The sequence below is a fragment of the Cyrtonyx montezumae genome, unplaced genomic scaffold (genome assembly GCF_038088225.1).
Source record: "Cyrtonyx montezumae isolate F1298 unplaced genomic scaffold, pur_monq_1.0 scaffold_4, whole genome shotgun sequence".
Taxonomy (NCBI): Eukaryota; Metazoa; Chordata; class Aves; order Galliformes; family Odontophoridae; genus Cyrtonyx; species Cyrtonyx montezumae.
Window position 1 is genome coordinate 7,887,030 of NW_027072045.1, and position 21,712 is coordinate 7,908,741.

The following is a 21,712-nucleotide window of genomic DNA, read 5'->3' on the forward strand; positions in this document are numbered from 1 at the left end:
ACTAAACCTTTGATGCAAATATAGTAGTTGAAATTGATTCTGCAGGGGACAAAAAGCAGTTTGACCCAAATCCAAAGCTATGTTAACCTTGTGTTCTCCCTCCAGGGACTCTGATTGCTCCTTGAAGTCAAGAAAACACTTATGTGCACAACTGAATCCCTAAGATGCTCTACCAGAATAGACAGCCCTTAGACAAAATGCTGGGGATGCAGCACAGCTGGGTATGTACCTACCGTGCTTACATCAGGAGGACCAAATGCGGTGGTTTGCACTGGAAGCCAGTAGCCCACATTTAAGACCATGGCAAAATTTTCTCCTGATAAGCAGTTTTACTTCTAGCAATTGAGAACAGCATATGAGAAAACTGCCTTAGCAAGAAGTGGTCTTCAGCATGACGGAAGACTTGCGCATGCATCTCTCAAATCAAATCAAGAACATCTCCATACTCCTTCTGGGAGAAAAATCAAACTTAACTGCAAGTTCCACAGCTGGAGGTCTGACATGATTCAAATACTGCTGCCAACCTGGACGTTGTCCTTCTTATGTCCTTGTGGAACTCTTCAAATTTAGCTGAGGGCTTCTGCTCTCCCAGTCTTCCAGCTTCCTTTGACAACTTTCACCAGTCTGTTCACAACTTCTACAAGCCAAGACAAAGGGTCAAGCAAGTGGTTTTTGCAATTAATAAATCAAGCTTTTGCATGGGATGAGATTTTCGCTGTCTTCCCTTCCTTGAGGACCTTTCTGATAATCTTAGTAAGTGAATTAATGAATATCACACTTATAATTCACGTAAGATTGGGAACTGTGCAAAATAAATGTCTGCAGTCTGTCCTGGCTACTACTTTGTGGATCTTGGCATATTTTCCTTGCACATCCAAAGTCCCAATGAAAAGACACAAATAAAGAAAAGAATAATCTCATTTCAAAGTTACTCCAGAAAATTTCAGCAGGAAACATCTTAATCATGATCTTAATTATGATCATTAATCAGATCACAAGTAAGACAAGCTGCCTTCTAAAGTGAGAACAGAAGAAAAATTAGGACAACATACATCTGTGAAAAAGTTAGACTTTTTTATTCCAAGAGAACTCAACTAAAAGCTCCCCTGATTCAGGCACCTGGGTTTCATAATAGCTTCTCTCCATTGTTCCTTATTATCAGAGCTGACTATGTTCAAGCTAAGGCAGATCTTGTTCCTAAATTTATGTCTCTGTGTGTGACCGCTACAATATGTGTTTTGTATGCTTTTTCCTGAAAGCCTAATGTAGTGATACCTGTGACATGGCTTGGACTCCCCCTTTCATGTATATTACCAACTCGAACTGCAACCTGCTGGTAGATTTTTCTTAAACTCTAAAATGAGGGTCTAACCTTCTCTTCTTTTTCTTTTTCTTCTCTGTTACCTATAATCTTGATTTGACTCACACAAAAGTGACACAGTGGGAAATCCACTCAAGAAGACTTTGACAACTAACAATGGAAACCTACCTACACGAAAGTTGACTGGTGGCGTTTATAGTGAAAAAATGTATTCAAGTTTAAAGATGTCATCTGTGTTAACTGATCCATGTCGGTTTTGTGTGTTTTTGTCAAAAGAAATGTGCTGCGGAGTCACCTCTGCCAGAGTAAAGAAAACTAGCCAGAACAACATCACCAATAAAAAAAAGGAAAGGTATAGTCAGAAAAAAAATAATCCCCCACCCCCCTCCCCAAATATTTTAGTTTTGGATAAATATGATATTTAGGTTGGACAAAATCCAAAAGGCTTATATGAGACAGGGAAACCTGAGCACACTTAAATCCAACTGACATACATAATTATTTATACTCATGATCGTTTTGACATATCTGACATGAGAAATATTGTTACTGTACGCAGTACCGAAGACATGCTAAGTGTATTGCACAGATTAAATTAAAATAAGATTACTACAGTTTTCAGTAGTAGCTACTGTTCATTTTGGCTTCAAGAGCTGAAGGTAAGGCAGTTTTACACAGACTCCTTTTCCCCTGGAATGAAAGGAATCCAGAGCTTGCTGCACAGCCACAGTCCTCCTTAGATGGGGCACCCAAGGGAGGAACCTTGCTGCTGCCTGTCCAGATACTGGCTATCAGCTGGCAAGAAACTGCAGAAAGGCAGTCATATCCTAGCTGGATGAGTGGTGTCTGTTCATTAGTATTGACTTCAATATTTAAAGAGGGTGGGAAAAAAAGATCATCTCTTAAAACAGTTTGGTGTGAAGCCACTTTCTTCATTGTTTCTTCACTCATCCAAATTCTTCGTCACTTCTCATGATGTGAAGGAGTTCTTAAAAGCAAGCCACTTGGCTGCTTCAGCAAAAATAATGCAGTGAACAGGGAAATAGGATACATCACTGGTATAACGAGGAGCACCCCAGAGAATCCAGTGGGAAACAGATACACTGGAATGAATGACCAAAGAGGGAATTACATCTGCTGCTGCTGCGGCAACCCTGTACTTGATGTGCAGGATGTGAGCACACTTACTGCAGAGTAAGGCTGGAATATGGGCATGTTGCTTTGTTTTTGCTTGTTTTAGCCATTCGCTGGCCAGCCTGATCTGGTGGTTGGCAACTCAGCCCACAGCAGGGGGTTGGATCTCAGTGATGTTTAAGGTCCCTTAAAGCCATTCTATGATCCTATGATTTTTTGGTCTGCTGCTTCATACATTGTCTGTCCTGCCCACGCAGACCCTCCATGTCGGGCAGAGCCATATGTTCCAGTCACCTGCCTGATCCATCCTGCAGCCTCGCTGCTAGCAAAACCTTGACATCCAGGGGATGAAAGCCAGATAAATCCTGCAACTGGGAACCCCCAGAGTTCTGCATTTAAGCAAAATGAAATAAAAAGCACTTTAAATTCTGCTTTAGAGAGGATGCGTTCAAGTGCAATGGGGGTTCTTGTGCCTGGGCCTCTCAACGGGCAGTTGAGGTAACTGACCCTGTGATATCTGCCCAGGGGAAGAGATGTAGGAAAATCCCTATTCAAAACAGTTATGTATTTGACCCCAAAGTATGAACTTTTCTGCTTTTATATTTTTAGGAAAGAGTAAAGTATAAAATACAACAGAAAGGCCCCCAGCTCCTTGAAGGCCCAGTTCCGCAGCAGAGGGAGAGGAGAAGGTGTCCCAGAGGCTGACAGGGGAAGCCTGAAGCTTCTGGCTCTGAATGCTTGCTTGTGCTGCTCTTCAGCAAGACTTCATGGGCTGGAGAGAGGGCACCGGCTCATCCTACTGGAAGGGAAAGCTTTGTGTGAGCCTGGTGCAAAGCACCATCCTGTTGTGCTGCTGCTCCTGCTCCATCCTGGCAGCTGTGGGTAGGGCAGCCATGTGGTACACACACACACACACACACACACACACACACACACACACACACACACACGAGATGCACAGCACAGCCCTGCACAGGGCCCAGATTCAGCTCTGCTGCTCCCCAGGAGCTCGAGCCATTAGAAAAAGAATTAAGCCTCACCAATGTCTGTGCTTTAAAATCAAAACAACAATAACAAAAAGACCAGTCAGGTTAATTACACTAGAGCAGGGAGGAATCTCTAAGATGTAAATACATTGCCACGAACATTAAAAGCAAACTCCTCTCTAAAGTGTTTTTCTTTCACAAGCAAGCAAGAAAACGCACTGGATAAAACAAACTTTGCTTATTTTAGTTTCGACTCAATTACCTGTTAATGGAAAAAATCTGGCACCACTAATAATGAGGCAGGAATGAGATCACTGTTCTGGAGGCCTGGCTTGTCAGGGAAGCTTGCAACAAGAAGTGCATTTATCTGCCTTTCTATAACCCTTTTCAAGCACTCTGTCAGGGAGCCCAAACTGAACAGCCAGTTTAGGAGGAACTTGGAACCCGCTCCAGGCCCCCTAGGCCCTCTGGGAAAAGGAAAATTATTGTTGGCAAGTCTGCCTGGCTCCAGAAGTTGATCCAGTGCCCCCCACTTGCCCATGCAGCAGCAGACAGAGCTAAGAATTTTTTTATAATTAAATAACAGAGTGCTGATTGGTTGCTGGAGGTGGTCTTGAAACTGGTGTTTAAGGCAGTGGAGAACAACGGTTACTATTCATAGAAAAAGCAGAGTCTTAAAATCCATCTGTTTCATTCCAAATTTAGGCCAAAAAAATGCTCACTCACTGTCTTTAAAAATACCACCTGCTTCGCTATTTTGTATAATGTGCCATTATATAAGTTTGAAGGAGGAGCAGGCAGGGAGGCAGCGGGGGCTGGGAGCAGGGAGCAGACTTAAAGTATATAGTTAGGTCCAAAAATACCCCAGCAGCCCTTTCAAAAGGGATCACAAAATATAGTAGCAAAGGAGATGTTTTTTGGAGGAAGATTAAAACAGGAGTGCTTGCTAATGCCTGGAAACCAGCTACTACAAATGGGCCTGTTTGCAAATAAGATAGCAACCTTTTCTTTTCTCCATTACTTGAGGGTGGGAGGAGGAGGAAAGAAGCTCATTCTTGCGACGCAAAAGCAATTGGGTTGCTGGGAATGCGTGCAAGCAGCCAGCTTGACACGAGGGCACGAGGAGCTATGACACCACTGTTTCTATTTTCCAGAGCAGCTCCGCTCTGTGAGCGGTACTGTGAGTGAGGCCTGGTGTCCTGCAGATGTGTCTCCTATCTCCCCATCGCCCTTCCCTTCCCCTTGCTTCCCCACTGCGATCTTACATAATGTTGCATATTCCAGCTGCAATATTTCCAGGTTTCCCCACAGCCTTAACTCTCTCCCATGTCCCTTGTTCCCTCCAACACCCCAGTGCTCTCCATGTCTCCTACCTAATCTTCTTGGCCTGCCAGCTGGGCAGGAGAGTGCAGATGCTGGTCCAGAAGTAGATGTGTGATAATTGGCCATCTGGATACTGCCAGAGGGGATGGATAGCAGCTGATCTCTCCCAGCCTGTTCTGCAGCAGCGGATCTGGAAGACCACTTCTCAGTGCCAGCAGAGATTTCCCTGGAACTCACAGGAACTTTATCATCTATGGGAGTTTCACTGTTGCTATCAAATCTGGTTCAAAATGCAAGAAGTTTCAAGAGTTATCAGGAGATGGTCCAGGAGTGTGGGTGGACAGAATGGCTTCATGATCTCCACTGCCTTACAGGACCCTCCAAATTCAATGCAATTACAACCTCAAGAAAAAAAAAAAAAAAGAAGAATATTTTGGATTGATCCTGGGAGAAATTCAGTGCAGAGGCTGGCAGGCTAAGCCCTAACACATGTGATGGCATCATTGACAATGACAGGCTGCTGGGATGTGGTCAGTTGTCACTGCTCTGCCTTGAGAATCTCAATGTCTTCCAAGAACATCTTGAAATAAATGCCAGAATACCTGCCCAGCCCTATTCATAATCCAGCAATTGCTACAGTCACTATGCACATTTGCATATTTATAGTTTCAAGGCTACAAGAACTTTTGCCTTCTTGTCTAACGCAGACCACTGAAGCTCTCAGCATTTATGCTGGGCTGAATTTGGTCTTCAGCTGCAGCACATCAGCACAGCATCCAAACTCTTTATGCAGTCTCAGGTGGCACAGCATTCGGACGTGTACGCAAGACATAGCTGCGTAGTGTCGTCACACACATTCATTGTTGTTGTTATTATTGCTTGCTTTCATGGCTTGTTGCAATGGCCCATGCAGCCATTGTACCGTGATTTCTCTTTACATCTTTATAGGGCTTAATGAAATGGACTCTACAGACTGCTCTTTTTTTTTTCCCCCTGCCTTTCCTTTCCTTTTCTTATTGTTTCTTTTTCTTTTAAGAAAAGCTTAAAACCATGTGGCACTGGTTTATTGAGTCAGCAATTGCTTAAACTTTTTAAAATTCCATATACTAAGTGAAAAATGAGATTTACAAAGCTAATGGAAAATAAATGCCTCCTGAACATGAAATACACTGACTTGCTTCCTTGCCTTATCCCATGAAGACAGATGGAAGCAATACCTGCAGTGAATTGCCTACTGTATGCTGGGCCCCACGCTATCCCATGGTGGCTTGCATAAGGACAGAGCATGCCACTGTGCCCCACACTGCTCTGGGGGCAAAGAGAGGACCAGGGTACGTCCCTCCAGCCAGCCCTGGCCCTGCTGTGCCCCAGAGTTTTGCCTGGGAGTTCTGAGTATGGGATTGTGGAGGCCAGTCAGGGGGCATCAGTCCCTCAAGGGGCACAGCCAACGCACAACCTGCTGGATACCCAACCAGTTACTTTGCAAAGAATACACAATTGTTCTCTGCGGCATACAAGGGTTCCCAGCTTGAGCTTTCCACCACTTACGATACGCTCTGTTCAATGTATCTTTCAACCACTTACGATACGCTCTGTTCAATGTATCTTTCAATCAGCATTGCAGAAGGAAAACCAATTTGTCCAGGAACAGTGTTTTTGGAGTCCGCTTGCTAATAATGCAGTAAGCGAAGAACACACCATTTTGCTGAGCATATGAATCATACCTTGATGGTGTCTCCTTTGAATCACGGAATTCAAAGTTCTCCCTGGAGCACTATGTTTTACATTAGAAGAGAGCAGTTATCCCCAGCAGAGACACAGCACATGTGTCTGGCTGACGGATGGCCATGTTCTAGTGAGAGTCAAAACATTTAGGAGAAGAAAAAATACATTCTCCAGGATCCTTAAATAGTGGGAGAGTAATATGAGCATCGTGTTCAATTTCCTGACTACTAACAACAGCAAAATTTACCATCTTCCAGGTTTCTGAATGTATGAGGATGATATCCTATTCCCCAAGGTCAGCCCCGTTGCCCCCACACTGTGTGTGAGCCCTGAGGGGACAAAGGGAGGGGGCTGGGGACCACCATCATGTTTACATACCTGATCCTGGTTTTGGAGACCAGTCCTTAAAAAAAGCAGTAGAATAGAAAGTGCTATATATCCTGTTTGAACATGAAGTTCTTCACCTGGTACCTCCCTGCCTCTCTGCAAAACAAATTCCTTCCGTAGCCGACACACCGCTGTGGTTTCATCGGTGGAGGTGGGGCACAGGGATTTAAGGCACTCCCTTTTCCTCTGCCTTGGAAAGCAACCGAACCCCCACAGAAAATCACCACTCTGTGCCTGTTTCACCACTGGAGGAAGAACACTTACCCTTCCTGCAGAGCTCATCAAGAAGGAAAGCACAACACTCGAGTGCGTCGGCAGAGCGTGCCCGTTGGCAGCCTTCTCCATGCAGTTGCCCTCGAGTGCCGTTGTAGAAATCGCTACAGCTGAGATTTTCCATGCCTGGGGCCACGGTGACATCCACTTGTGAGAGATTCCTGGAAATGATGAAGCTTAAGTCCCTACTCACTTAAACAAACAAGCAAACCAACCGTTTCATAGAAGTTTTTGAATGCACAGAATGTACGTTCGCTGTCATCGTGTAGCACCTGCACGGTGCACCTACACGAGCACCCTGAGAGCAGGCTGAGCTGTGAGGGCTCGTTGCAGAAGGATAAATAATCGTAGAAATGGGACAAATTGTACAGGAGAGATAAACCCTAAGACCAGCACCAGCATCCTGACAGTCCGGGCTGACTGAGCTCTCCTGACTGACCTTTAGAATGCATCAGTCCTGCACCAGAGGAATCACACTAGCTTTCAGATAAGGTCTCATCAGCCCTGCTCTCCCATCCCCCAACCAGGGCCAGGTTGGAAGGACAACATGACCTCACTCACGCACTATTTGCCTTGTGCCAAATCGTATGCAAATAAAATAAAATCTGAAATGGTATTTGAAATCAAATGCATTTTCAACTACTGCTGCTCATGCTCATGCTGGGCAGGGAGAGGGCTGGTGCAAAATGCACGTCCAGGCCGCAGGCAGCAGCCCCCGGTGTGAGCAGATCTGCCTGGCCTTCACCACATCTTTTGCAGCAAGTTTGTCAAGGAAGGTTTCCACTTCGGCTATCAATCTTTCTGGCCTGAGTGAAACGCAGTCAACGCATAAAGGAGTTGACAAGTCGTTCTCTGCACATACTAAGTTGCTTTTATTAATCCAGAACTGCATGCTACAGATACTGTACAGCATGAACATTTATTCATTACAAAAAATGGCTTCCAAACCATTAAAAATGAAAATCGGAATAAGAGCATAAAACGGAACAGTAACATCACAACTGTTAGGAAACATTCAAAGTATTCACAAAAAATGTTATAGTTAGCATCTTAATAAACCAGAGAAAAATCTGAGACAGTTTTACAATCGCTTCATGTCAACTACAATGGCACTGAATGAACAGATGAACAATTTTTCAGCTTTATACAGCGTTTTTTGCAACATCAACATGCCTAGGTTTTTTTTTGTTTTTGTTTTAAGTTTGCTACCTACCTGTATGTAGTAAGTGTACATAAAAGTGGCAGTCTGATTTTCCTTTTATGAATAATCTAATATACAGAATTTGGCCCTTAAGGGTTTATACCTCTTCATTTTAAATGCTTTCCGGACAATCTGCTACCAAACACGTCTGTTATAGGTGACATTAAAACTACATACATATCTACCTATGTAACATCACAGCAAAACATGATGAACAAAAAAATTACAGCATTAAAAAATAAAATAAAATAAAAAATAAAATAATAAAAGTCGTCGGGAGAAAGTTAAAAGTCACTGAGAGGTTTGGCACATTGAGATTTTGCACACAGCCTACAGTCCTAATGTCGCAGGGGATCCAGCTGCAGTTCTGAAGGGACACACTTGGACCTTGCTATTGTTCAAACAGCGTTGCAGAAATTCCCTTGCTCAAATTTCAAGTCTGTGTGTGTGTGTGTGTGTGTGTGTGTGTGTAATGGCTTTTAAAGCGATTTTTATTTTTTTACACTATCGATCCTTGAAAAATGTGTCTGTGAATGTCCGCTCGGTGGCAACTGTGTTTCATACAGAAAAAAAAAATAATCACAAAAGGAAGTCAAAAAACAGAAAATCCTGGAAAAAATATATATATACACATTTATATATAAACTTAAACACCTTGTACAAATGAGTTGTTATATATAAGATGCTTACACTAAGGGCAAAAAAATCAACAAAAAAAAAAAATCAACGAAAGAAAAACTTTATACAATGTTCCAAGAAAAAAAAAAAGGAAAAAAAAACATTTTAAAAAGGGACAACATACAGATACAACAAGCAATTTCTAAAGCAATAAATACTACTGGTCCAATAGCGTTGTGATACTTTTAATTGTTGAGTAGCGTTCCCTCCCCCAAAAAGAACAACACCATGGAACAAGGTATATTAACACATTTTTTTTAACCCTTTGTTTCTGTACATTTAAACAATAACAAGTAACATCACAATAAAGGTTGTTTCACACGAGGAAGGAGAAAAAAAAAAAAAAAAAAAAAAGAAGTAGTAGCGGCACTGCATTCACCGTGCCCTTAAAGGTTTAAAAACCAGATGTAAAATGATTGGTTCGCAAGCTCGTATTTAATACAAATAATAAAGAACCAATGCCTCCGGCAAGGGCTGCTTCAAAATTGCTTCTTTTTTTTTTTTTTTCTGTTTTTATCTTTTTTTTCTTTTTTTCGTTTTTAAAATCAGTCTTTAAAACTAAGCTATTGGAACTACATAACAATTATGTATATATATATATTTTTTAAACGCTACAAAGACTTTAAACAGCTGTTGATAAAAATTTTGGCAGAATCATGAGGCTTCTCTCATCTACATATTTAAAAAGGAGAAATTGAAATAAGAATGGGTCAAATATTGACCAATGAACTCGATAAAACATCAACTAATGTAGCCACGTGGCACGAACTGGAAACAAAACCGAGAAACGACGACGAACAGTGGACGACGACAACGAGGAGAAGGAAAACAAAAAACAAACGAGAAAACAAAACAAAACAAAGGAAACGAAACGAAACATAAACCCAAAACCCAACAGAATCCAACCCCCCCGAAGGAAACCGAAAGGGCGACAGAGGCTAAAGCTATTCTAAGGACTTGGTTACGAGGGAGAGCGGCTGGGGCTGCGGCCCCGCCAGCGAGCTGTGGGAATGTAGGGAGGAGGTGGAGGGCTGTGCGAGGGATGCGGCCGGCGGGAGGGCGGCCGGCGCGTGGTCCAGGGCCCCGTTGGGGCAGCTGGCGGCAGGCAGGGCGCCGGGCTTGCTCGCAGCGCTCTCGGCGAGGACGAGCGAGGATGGCGGCGGCATCATGACCAAGTGCGCCAGCGGGTCGGGCTTCAGGGAGAGCGAGAGGGGTTGCGTTTGTTCAGTCTGTGGTTTCGAGTCTCTGGAGGGGGAGGCGAGCATGGCAGGGGAGGACGGAGGAGAGTCTAGTAAGCTTCCATCTGAAGAGGGTGGGCTGACGCAGCTGCCTTCACCTTGTATGTAGCGAACGCACTTTTTTTTTCTCCTAGAAACAGGGAGAGAGTTAGCTGTGAATGAAGGCAGAGATGCCGAGGCAGACAGTTAGCTACAGCAAGGGGCCTCGGATCCGGCCCTGGGTGCCCCATCCACTCGGCCCTCCCTGGGCTAACAGATTTGTAAAGGCTGCACCCACTGCCTCTTCGTCCCCCTCCTCTTCGGGCCGCCTCCTCGCCCTATTGATTGACTTTCGGATGAATAAAGCTGGATATATCAAGTTTTTTGAGCCCACTGTGCTAATCTACAGACTCAACTTTCCTCTCCAAAAACATAATAGTATCCTTAGGAAATGGGTATGTTGAGCGTATCTCAAGCCACCTCAAAGGGGCTCTCTACCCTGCGGCACCTGGAGGCTCTTACGATGCTCTGCCCTGGGAGGCCAGACTCCTGCAACCTAAACTCATCGCTTTCTCCTCTGTTAAGAACCACACCAAATCCAGAAAGGTCAGAGTCAGACAGGAGGAATATAATAGAGAGAACGAGAGAGGGGAAATAAAACCAAAGCAAAACAACAAAACAAACAGAAGGAAAACCAGAAAAAGAACAGGGTAAACAGAGTATGATCCAAAATAACAAGAATAACTGGTTGTATGGCCTGCAGGTTGTGGCTTTAAATTGACTCAGTTTTACTTTTTGGTTTAAGGCAGAGTGGTAGATTTGGGAAGCTGCTTGTCTGAATCGGGGGAATTTTCCTCTGAGAGGCCATCCTTGTCACTTCAGTGGGATCCAGTTTCAGTGGGTGAGGAGCACGGCGACAGGCACAAAGGTGAGGAGCAACATGGAACTTATTGCACACCGGGGAATATGAGAGTCTCACAAGTTCATCTCCACATAAGTGACCCGACAAATCTTTTCTTCTCCCTCTGTCCCCTTAATAATGTAAAGGAACAATGAAAACAGATGACAGTCTCACACCACCTCTCTTGCCAAGTGTCTGCAAGACGGTTCTAGCAGCAGGACAGAAATAATGAGGCAAACAACTGCAGCATCTGGCAGAACAATGTTGAGTGGCCACCCTGACCCTCCTAATGACAGCTCTCCAACCCTCCTGCTCGAGTGCTTTTGGGGGAACTGCTGACCACAGTCTCACAGCCCAGTGTATTTTGCCACATCTGTCTAAAGCAGCTCTGCCACAGAAACTTTGGACACTCAGCTCAAAGCCACCAACATGAAGGAGTGTGGACACCTCTCTCACCAGCTCAGAAAATTCATCAGGAGAAGCTCCCAAGTGTAGCACCAATGCTGAACGTCACTGGGTGAAATCCCCCACTTGTGTTTTGCCATTCCTCCATCTCTGGTAGTCAGTATGCTCCCACAAGTATAGCATTGGGTCAATCCTAGGTGCTGGGACTGGGCATTTCTCAACTGCATGGGAGATCTAACCAGCCTGAGCCTGGCGTTAGAATGTCCCATAGCCAGGAAGGGAACCAAAGGCCCAGAACCCCATTTTTCCACCTCCTTTAGCGGGGACCAGAATAGTGGCTTCCATCTTTCAGAGAATCAGGGGCTCTGCTCCATGTACCCCTGGCAAGGTAAGGAGTTAGGCTAATAGAGTTATAACCACGTTAGCCTGCAGATAAATACATGCTAAAAACTAAAGACATTCATGCAACTTAAATGTTAAAAAAGAAAGAAAGGAAGAAAGATAGAGGACAGCAAGTGAAGGCTGTAAACCATGCTTTATTAGAGCAACGTTAAAAGACAGAAAGAAATTAACTTGGTGGGCTCGAAACAGAACCTGTTAATTCTTCTACCAACAACAAACAGCAAGGAAAGCCTCTAGCATGTGGCTACGGGCATTTCTGCTGCTCCTGGCCTCTGCCTCCCCCCTTCCTAGCTCCAGCTGGGCAATGCTGGCAGACCCAGAATTCACGTTACGACTTTCTGCCAGTGGCGAAGCCAAACAGTGATGTGCACAAAGCTCTCTGATGACACTTGCACTGAAACATGGGTTTTCTCGACTTGGAGACTGCAAGGTTTCCTCTCACTTCAAGCAGAGACCCAAGCTCTGCCCTCCTCACTGACACTGGTCCAGAAGCCATTCAGTTGGATTGCTCTGAATCCACGAGGCAGCTAATTACTAACTCATGGTTTGAATCTACTGCGTGGAGAATTAAAGATGATTTTATTAATAGTGTTTTAAGTTCTGTGGCCTGAAATGAGGAATTTCTCATGGCAGAGCCAACTTACGTCAGGTTACCAAAGATCTGTCTGACTTTCTGAGTTTGCAGAGCTAACAGCTCTTAAAACTTTAAAATTCTGGTCTGCTACTTTCAGTGCTCATTTGATTAGGACTGAGGAAGCAGAGTGTTTTCTCTCTTTCTGCTTTATGTTCAACTCTCACCAGTGTGGCCACTTTTAATCTGAAAAGCCATTTAAACAAACTGCGGTTCAAGGAGGGGACACTTCTCTCTGTGTGCTATCTGTGGTCATGTAAGGGACAGGGTTAGGTGGGCCAGAATAAATAGATGGGCACAACTCCAAAACCCTGCAAGCCAAATTTTACCAGAAGTGAACAACTTCAGGCAACTCTGGTGAAGGGGAATAAGGCAACATCTGAGGAAGGTTTTGTGTCTCAGTTTTGCTGCCCTTAAAGAGGGAACAAAAATGTTACATATCCCCCCTTAGAAGCACACTGTGAGGATTATCCACTTGTGTGACACTCTGAAAGTGTCAGCTGCTACATCAGTACCCCAGGCACCAACAGAACTGACCTTGCTCATGCTGCCATTGAAATTAGCCCCAGGACAGCATCAGAAAAAACCCAGAATGCTGCAATTGCCATGAGTGAAGGCCACAGATGATGACAAGGGTTTATTCAGTTGCTGTGAGCAAAGATGTCTCAGTTTCTTTTGTATTTGCAAACTGTACATCTTTAGCACCTACTTAAGATGCGCTACAGAAAGCTACCATGCTATCAAATGCAATGGTTTAATACTTAGGACAACAGCTAAGAGAGCTGTTGTCCTAAAATGTCTCCATGTTTTAAAAAATTAAAGAAAAAAAAAAGAAAGCTGACTTTATCAGTAACCTTAAAACTGTCTTACCACTGAAAAGGGGCCATGCTGCTCAAAACTGTCTCTGCAACTGATATAAAAAAAGTAGTCTCTAATGTGCAGCAAAGATCTCTGGCTAAAACCAGGCATAAGTTAAGAGAGAGTCTGAGCTTTATGTGTAACATAAGCACTGCACATACTGAAGGAAAAGTCCCTTTGCTGATAAAACATAATTTTAAAAGTACAATGCTTACTTAAGCCGCTAGGGAAACATAGAGCCACACAAACATGATGTGCCCCCCATTCTGGTGCATGGCATACAGACTAACATGCTTCCGATACTGTATCTCTAGACTACACAAATATCTGCTGATGGCAACTAGTAAACTGATCACAGATTAAAGCCTAATTAAACACAGCATCCGAGCATTCACTTAGCATGAGACTCGAATCCCGACACATGGAAGGTGCCTACTCAGCTCTTCTGCATTGAACTCTTCCTTCTCTCCTTAAAGTTTAAGAAACACCAGCTTTCAAAATTTGTTTCTTAACATACATACTGGTATCTAACATTTCAACCCCCAGAACACCCAGCACTAGCATGCCTCAAATAGGGCAATCGTCTGAAAACAATTTTGGTGCTTTATCTATTATTTTGATATACACCACCACCCTTGATTCATGTTTTCCTCGACACTAAGCACAAACAAGACTGCGTGCATACACAAAATATGATGAACATCTGATCTACATTCTAAATGAGATGAAGCACATGGGACTGGCATGAGTAAGAGGGGAGAATGTGGGATAGGGAATCACTACACACAGAGTGTGGTTTGGGTTGAAATACCTACCATCATAATATTCCAAATTCAAAGACTGCTTGTATCAGAACAAAGAAACAACAAATTTAACCAAATGCGATCATATAAGGAAAAAGGAATGAGAAAAGAACTACTTGGTATCCCTCCACCAAGAAAGAAGTACATACTGAGTCATACATGGAATTAAACTCCAGTAGAACATGGGCTGTCGGAATTTGGGCTCTCTGGTGTCTTGCACCTCCTTTGAATGCTGGAATCTGTCCTACTAAAGTTGGAATTAGTTTTGTCTAGAGCTCAGGAGTTTACAGCTCACATGTTGGGATAAAATTTAGGAAAAAAAAAAACATATTTTCAGAACCAGAAAAAAAAAAGATATCAAGTCATTTAAAAATGGTTTCTACATAAAACTCACGGAGCCACAGAAGCCCAGAGGCAGCAATTTAATTTTGCATTAAAACACCAAAAAAAGTGAGCACGATATAAGCTGTAAACACTGGCTTTTATATCTATCATCATTTGAAAAGCACTAGTGCTGCAGATCCCAAAATGTTTTAAGGCTTTGGAGGCACTGGACACAGACCCAAATGAGAGACAAAATATAGATGTCCAGCTAAACATTCTTTTTTGCTGACAATCTGGAAAGAAACAAACAAACAAAAAACCAACTGCCAGCTTCAAGCACTTCAAGCGTTCTTGTTCCCAGTTCTACCACCAGGGAGAGGTTATTGGTAAAGAAAGAGAGAAAAATGGCATTAAATTAGCAAGAAATTCCAAAGATCAAAGATTATTAGCAATTGATGCTGTGGGAGAGAGAAAGGTGGGGAGTGGGGAAAAAAGATTAAAAAAACAAAAATCACACGAATGCACTAAGAGGACAGATTGCTTTTATTTCCCCAGAGGCCTAATGGGTAGTATTATACCTGCATGGTTTGCACCATAAACTCTGTCGGTCAAGCCCGAACAATGCCCGACACTTCTTTGGAGTATTTGCATCTGTTAGCATAAGGTAAACACAAAAAAAAATACAACACAATGGTGGATAGAGCTCATTTGGACTGCGTCATCTTAGCTACGGCTACGTTTAGCTGTTAATCACCTCCGCTTTATTTGGTAATCTCCCCTCACACCAAGGGCATGAAAGAAATAGGACTTTTACAATGAGCCAAAACAAAACCAAAAATCTCCGACACCGCCGTGCGTCCGTCCGGCATCGGCACCGCGCTCGGTGCCGTGTTACCGCGGGCTGCGGGAGCCCACCAAAACGAGACTGTCCTGGAACGGAGGCCGGGAGGAAAGGGCTGTGTTTGAGCCAGGGATCACAGGGGCTTAAGGCTGATGCTGTTTTACAGTGGGTTTTTGGCTAGCAGCAGCAAAGAGGAAGAAAAATAAAATAAAAATAAAAATAAAAAAATAAAACGGAAAAAAAAAAAAGAAAAAAAGCAAAACCCTTTCAGAGAGACGATAACTCATGGCAGTGTCCCACTCCCTTGTGTCTTCTAGATCACAACACAGAGCTACAAAGCAACAAGGCAGGAAAAAAAGGGGAAAGTACCAAATAAACCAGCTGCAAATCAGCCATAGCGAGTCTGGGAAAACTATACACACCTGCAGGGGCCGCACCAGTTATTCTGTTGATCAAGGCCAAAGCGCGCTCGGCATTTCTTAGGAGCGCTCAGGTCTGAATGAGTTCAAGAAAAGCGAGCAGAAAAGGGGGAGAGGAAAAAGGAAGGGGAGAGGGGGAGAGAGAGAGAGAGAGAGAGAAGTAGAGAAAAGGGGAGAGAAAAGAGAAAGATAAAAATAAGGAAAAAATAAAAATAAAAAAGGGAATAAAAATCAATGTCCTCATTATTAATTGCAAATAATGACTTTCAATTTAAAAGTTAAAAAAAGTGATAATCACATTTTTATTCAACTCTTGAAATTAGCTGTTGCAATTAAAGCTGCAGTATCCCTTTATAAAGGACTGTTTCTTTCCCTTTTAAAAGAGCAGGTAGAGGAAAGTCACCGTGGCTGGTCTAGCAGGATGTTTTAGGCAAGATTTTTGTGGGTTGGGTTTTTTTATTCTTTTTTTTTTTTTTTTTTTTTTGAGACGGGGAAAAAAAGGAAGAAAAGAAGCTGAGTATGGAAGTTAGATCCTGAACATGCTTTTTTCTTCAACTCAGATAAGAAATAAAAATAAGAGAAAAAAAAAAAAAAGAAAAAAAGAAAAAAAAGAAAAAAAGAAAATTATGTCTCCTGGGATAATGCAGCTTTTGGAATAACATTCAATTTATTTATTTTGATTAATTTGTACTTAAAAGAATGGATAAGAATAAGCAGATTGCGGAATGAGCATGTTAGTATCAGCCAGAAAATAAAACGTAAAGCATGGCAAGGTGCTGAGTTAGTACAGCTAGTGAATTGCAATGAGTAGGCTTGAGGAGAAAGGCAAAAAATAAAATAAAATAAAATCCAAAACTAAAATAATAATAAAAAAAATGCGTTTGCATGCTAATGTGAGAAGACTTAGTGGGAGCCATGAAAAATGCCATTAGATTAAGGAGGTTCATTGCTGACTTGCTTCCATTCTTTATCAGTCACTTTAAAGAAATACTGCATATTCAATTTGCACAGTTAGTACAACTCTTGCGTTATTTTTACTGTATTACGGTTTAATAGCAATTGTTACAAAAAGACAAAAGCAAAATTAAAAAAATACTATCAAACATATAATAGATATAAAGATATATAGATAATAAATACTACAAAAACGTGTGGATGGTATTTTTTTCTTAATGTCATAAGTGTTTAATGTTAAAGTCTATAATGGCAGGAAAAAAAAATTAAAAAGCAGTTTATAAACTATTTTAAATGACTCAAAATGACGTTAGCACCTGTAATCGGAGGAAGTGAAAGGCAAGGATTTAGGAAACATTCGCTGTGTTCTGAAAAAAAAGAACAAATTATACAAAGGCTTCAAAAAAATTAAGTCAGGGCTTCTTCAAAATTGACTATGAGATTGCCTATGCAGTATTTCTAATTTCCTAGATAGAATGGCAAACCTCCTTAATTTAAAATGGGTGCGATTTACCACTGTAAGGCATGCATCAGAACACACAGGTACAGCCCAAATTAATACCAAACACATACGTACGTACACGCACACATATATGCGCAAAATAAGCAGACAACTTCATGAACAACGGCATAGGCATTGCAACTATGGAACTGCAGTTAAAGGCTTTGCAATCACTACGAATAAGTTCAGCTAACGTCACAAGAGGCTCTTACATGCAATAGCTCGGTTACTAGTTTTAGAAGGGCAATAACGCGTAAATAATTAGAGTGCGTTACAAAAAAGGCTGTCTGCTATCGGGACTGGCTCCCCATCAGGCTGGGAGACTCGAGCCCACCTCCCCCCTGCCTACGAGCGTGACACCGGGACTGCCACACTTCCACTAAGTGAGAGATTTAGACTTGTTTTTACTTACCATTGGTCTCTCCTGGCTGCTTATCCCTTTTCCTCTTCTTCTTCTTTCCCTGTGTGACACACACAAATGAGAAGGGTTAAAACCAGATCATAACACAGCTCCTTGCAAGACAGCGTGGCAATGGGGCGGGGGCCTGTGCTGGGAACAGCAGAGCTGTGCCTCTCACCTTGTCCCAGGGAAGCTGAGAGGCCCGGGGCTCGCCCAGGGCTGCCACCCATCCCTAACCTGCAGAGGGGCCTGCAAGATGCTGCCTTTGGGATGGGATCACAATGATGACAAACACTGGCTACACACGCACACCTCCACCTGCAAGTTTCAGAAGTTACTTGGGGGCCGCGTTTCTGTGGGACGGGGAAAAGGAAGAAAGGGGAATAGCAGAGAACGAAGGAAAGGGAACGTGCGAGCATGCAGTGCCAGACCACACAAGAAAGACATGATGATGAGCAAAACTTAAGCAGCAGGTTTCTAAGTGCACTCACAACCTAGGAAACAAAGCCAAGAAGAGCAAAACTCCAGACACAACCAAGACTCGTTTTGCTCATTCACACAGAAAATCGGCAGTATTTTGCCAAACAGCGTCTCTCTCCCAAATACTGCCCAATAAGATGGTGTGATGTGTCACTGCTTCTGGCTGAAGGGAGAAATGGAACAGAAGAGGCCCAGGAAGCAGGAGCTGGCTGTTTCTGTCTGCCGCCAGCGGAGTGGGAGAGGACACAGTCAAGGGAAGCAGCTCGAGTTCTGTGGAAACCCAACAATCACCTTCTAAGTTATAAAGTGATAAGGACAGCTCAAAAGAGAAAAGCTATTTTCAAAGAAAACTCCTCTAACACTGTGCTACAGTCTGCAGAGCTGCACAAAAAGGCCACTGAAAAATGACAAGAGGTTTTTTGTTTGTTTTCATAGCTCAACAGATACAAAAAGTAACAGCTTCTGGACTTGCTGCATCAACTGTGACCAGCACAGAGATCCCTGCTTTTGAAGGCTGTAAGAGAAGTTGGTGAAAAGAAACCATGCCAGCAGTCTCTGTGGTCAAGAGGGAACAAACATGGCTTGCAAGAAGGAATCTCACACTACTTTTGAAGGACTGGATGTATGTGTGGGGAGCCCAAGAGCTTCTCCCACACGGCAGACTGCTCTTCCTCAGTAGGTTGGTCTGGCTCCCAGCTACACGCTTAGGATTGGCATCAGCTTGGCACATCTGCTGTAACATTTGGCATGGTAACTATCATGCATTCCCTGGAATGTATCAGCAAGAAATTTCCCCAGTGTGAACGATGGGTTTTGATCTGTTGGTGTGGTGTTCCTCCTCTCCAGAAGCCAGCTGTCTGGCATGGGGTTCTGTACACATTCCCCCTTGCTTGTAAACTGCCACCCTGCTTCTCCTGGCTGTCACAAGCGCAGTCTTGTTCAAGGAAACCTTCCTGAGATGGAAAAAGCAGAGTGACGTCAATTTTAAAGGGCTTTTAAGAGATGTGAATGTAATCTTACAGTCTGAATGCTGCTCAGTAAGCATCTTAGACACCTCTGAGGTCATCTTGGAGGATATGGAAAGTCGTCGCCCTGAGTCAGTTGCTACAGCACCCATTTGTCTAACATGACCAGAGCACAAGTCTGGTAAGCACTGCTCCTAAAACTCCCTGAGAATAAAACCGGGAAAACATGGTATCCTGAAGTCCACGTACAACACAGAAATACAAAAGGATCAGACTGCTCCATCTGCATTGATCTCATTTGACAGTAACTCTGTGAAAGCCAGTGAATTTTTCCCAGCTTTACAATGTAACTGAACCCAGCCAATTGCCTAAGGACCATAAGCCTGATTTTTATTTAATCTGGCCAACTTGATTAATTTTTCAGTGCATTTGAGAACTGAAAGGCTGTTCCAACTTGAGACCTCATCGCTTTTTCACTTGATGGCCAGCCAGAACAAAGGTCAGGAGTCATCAGCCCTTTACAAACTCTTCAAGCCAGGTATTAAAGTACTATAACCCCTCTGGGGAGCAATCTATTAAAAATTACCAACGTACAGAAACATCAGCCATAGACCAGGAATTTCTGGTTCCTTTTCAACACAAGCCTTGAAAACTTGTCTAAAAAGAATGGAAAAAGGTCCTACTAACTTCTCTTTTGTTCTTTGCAAAGGTTATGGGGAAAAATGTACCTTGACTGTTCATTCAATTTCTGCAGAAGATTATGCGTAGCTACATTTACTATATGTACTTAAGGAAATAATTATGACAATAATTCTTCAAGTACTCAGCAGAAGACAGTTTTGTCTTTGCCTCAGACGATCCTCGTAAGACAGGAACAGATAGTCCGCAACATTCTTCATCCCAATCCCAAGGCTTCAAGGAAATGTGAATGAAATACTTGCTAAACGTTTTAGCAGCTTTCTCTACAGAGCCAAACCAACACAGGTTTTGACAGGACTGCAGAGTTCTTTGGTACTAATTTTCTAGACAACTAGCAGGCAAGGTGACTAGACCCTTACATATTTCTGAGTCCAGCACTCAGCACCGCTTAACATCTTATATTAGATCGCAGGAAGAGCGAACGTATCCTGTGACACCAGCAAGCCACAGGGGATTCGCTGAATCCTCTTATTTAAGAGCAGCTGAAAGCTGTGTTTCTTGCATGCACCGCTTCTGATTCTGAAGACCTGGGCTAAAGCTGGCCCCATCCTCGTGCCTGATGTGAAAATGCCTAATGATTTAACTGTTTCAAGTACCCCAACCACGCTCCTGCTCCAGATGAGCAAAGGGCTTGAGACCCTAAGAAAGGAAAAATAAATAAATCCTGCCTATGATGCAATTGTGCGATGCAAAGCTCCCGTGCTCTCCTCAGGCAGGAAGGTTCCCCCTGAAGGTCACTTGGGGGTACAGCATCAAGCTGCTGGGAAACCGCTGGCTTTCTCATCCTGTCCTTTTTAGCTCAAGAAGAAAGGGTTTCTCAGTGCTCACACAGTGAGGACAAAAGTAAAGGTCCTAAACACTGAAGGCTTTGTACGTGCCCATCTGTTGGTGGCACAGTCGTGCAGACTGAGCATTCCCGAAGCCTCAGTTTAGCCTACACTCGCTTTTGAACACCCAAGATGACAATACTGTTCAGTGCTGAGGAACTACCTCAAGCCTAAGGTCTGACAGACTCGGGCCAGAGTGTGCTGAAAAGAAAGGGAGAACGTTCTTAACAGGAGCAGTGCCTCGTGGGGCTTAAAGAGATTTCCTCTGCCTCTGAGGAGCGTGAATGGCTGCACCTTCAGCAATGAACAAAGGAAGGAGTGAGGGAGAGTCCAACGGAAAGAAAAGACGATCAAGAAAGAACAGAAGGATTTCACAAACTGTCCTTAAGTAAATGCAGCTAAATAAGCGAGCATGTATATTCTCCACTACTGAAACACTGGAAAAGTGCAGAGAGCCGTTGCTGCTCTAGGCTGTGCTGCAGTCTGTGACCTTGTTTTTCCATCCATACACATGGAAGCACAAATGCTCAAAGAGGTAAACACTGCCATACACAAAGGACACAGGTTACATGACCTAGGCAAAACAGAGGCAGTGATGATGGCAATGATGGAAGAGACAGACTTCAACAAAAACAAAGGGTGTAACACAACACATAACTAACATCAATTCTACTTGTGCTAATCCCCAAACCTTCACGGAAGTCTACCTGGAAGGTAGGGAGCAAAGCTTATTCTAGAATCAGATACCATGAAAGTTTTGTGTGGTTTATACTTTAATTTTAATAACCAAATCCTATTAATGATGGTTTAGAGCCTCCACCAATCTACAAGTCCACCAAGAATTTATGGGCTTAGGCTTGTAAGCATTTACTACCAGATGCATCACTTACTCTTCATGGAAGAAGGAGCTATATACTTCTAGTACATAGTTACAACACTGGCCTTACGTTTTTAACAGACAGAAAATTCCATCCCTTTTAGCTACAAAACACACTTTCTGGAAGGCGGAGAGGGGAATCAATCTTAAAAACACTCTATGAATTGATAACAAACTCC

At 43.1% G+C, this 21,712-nt stretch overlaps 1 protein-coding gene across 16 annotated transcripts in view; it reads right to left on the reverse strand.

Moving 5' to 3' along the window:
* Positions 1-9,087: 9,087 nt before the first annotated feature.
* Positions 9,088-21,712, reverse strand: part of TCF7L2 (transcription factor 7 like 2) — a 168,977-nt gene continuing 156,352 nt past the window's right edge. For 4 of the 16 annotated variants that reach the window (XM_065746629.1, XM_065746627.1, XM_065746628.1 and 1 more), the window contains exons 11-14: positions 17,698-17,746; positions 17,101-17,151; positions 15,833-15,905; positions 9,088-10,396 (exon numbers count right to left, since the gene is read on the reverse strand). In XM_065746629.1, coding sequence (XP_065602701.1) covers positions 9,973-10,396; positions 15,833-15,905; positions 17,101-17,151; positions 17,698-17,746 — 597 coding nt within the window. In that variant the 3' untranslated portion in view covers positions 9,088-9,972. Of the gene's footprint in view, positions 10,397-15,146; positions 15,221-15,832; positions 15,906-17,100; positions 17,152-17,697; positions 17,747-21,712 lie in introns of those variants that run through there. The other 12 variants (XM_065746638.1, XM_065746637.1, XM_065746636.1 and 9 more) reach the window with 6 other exon arrangements.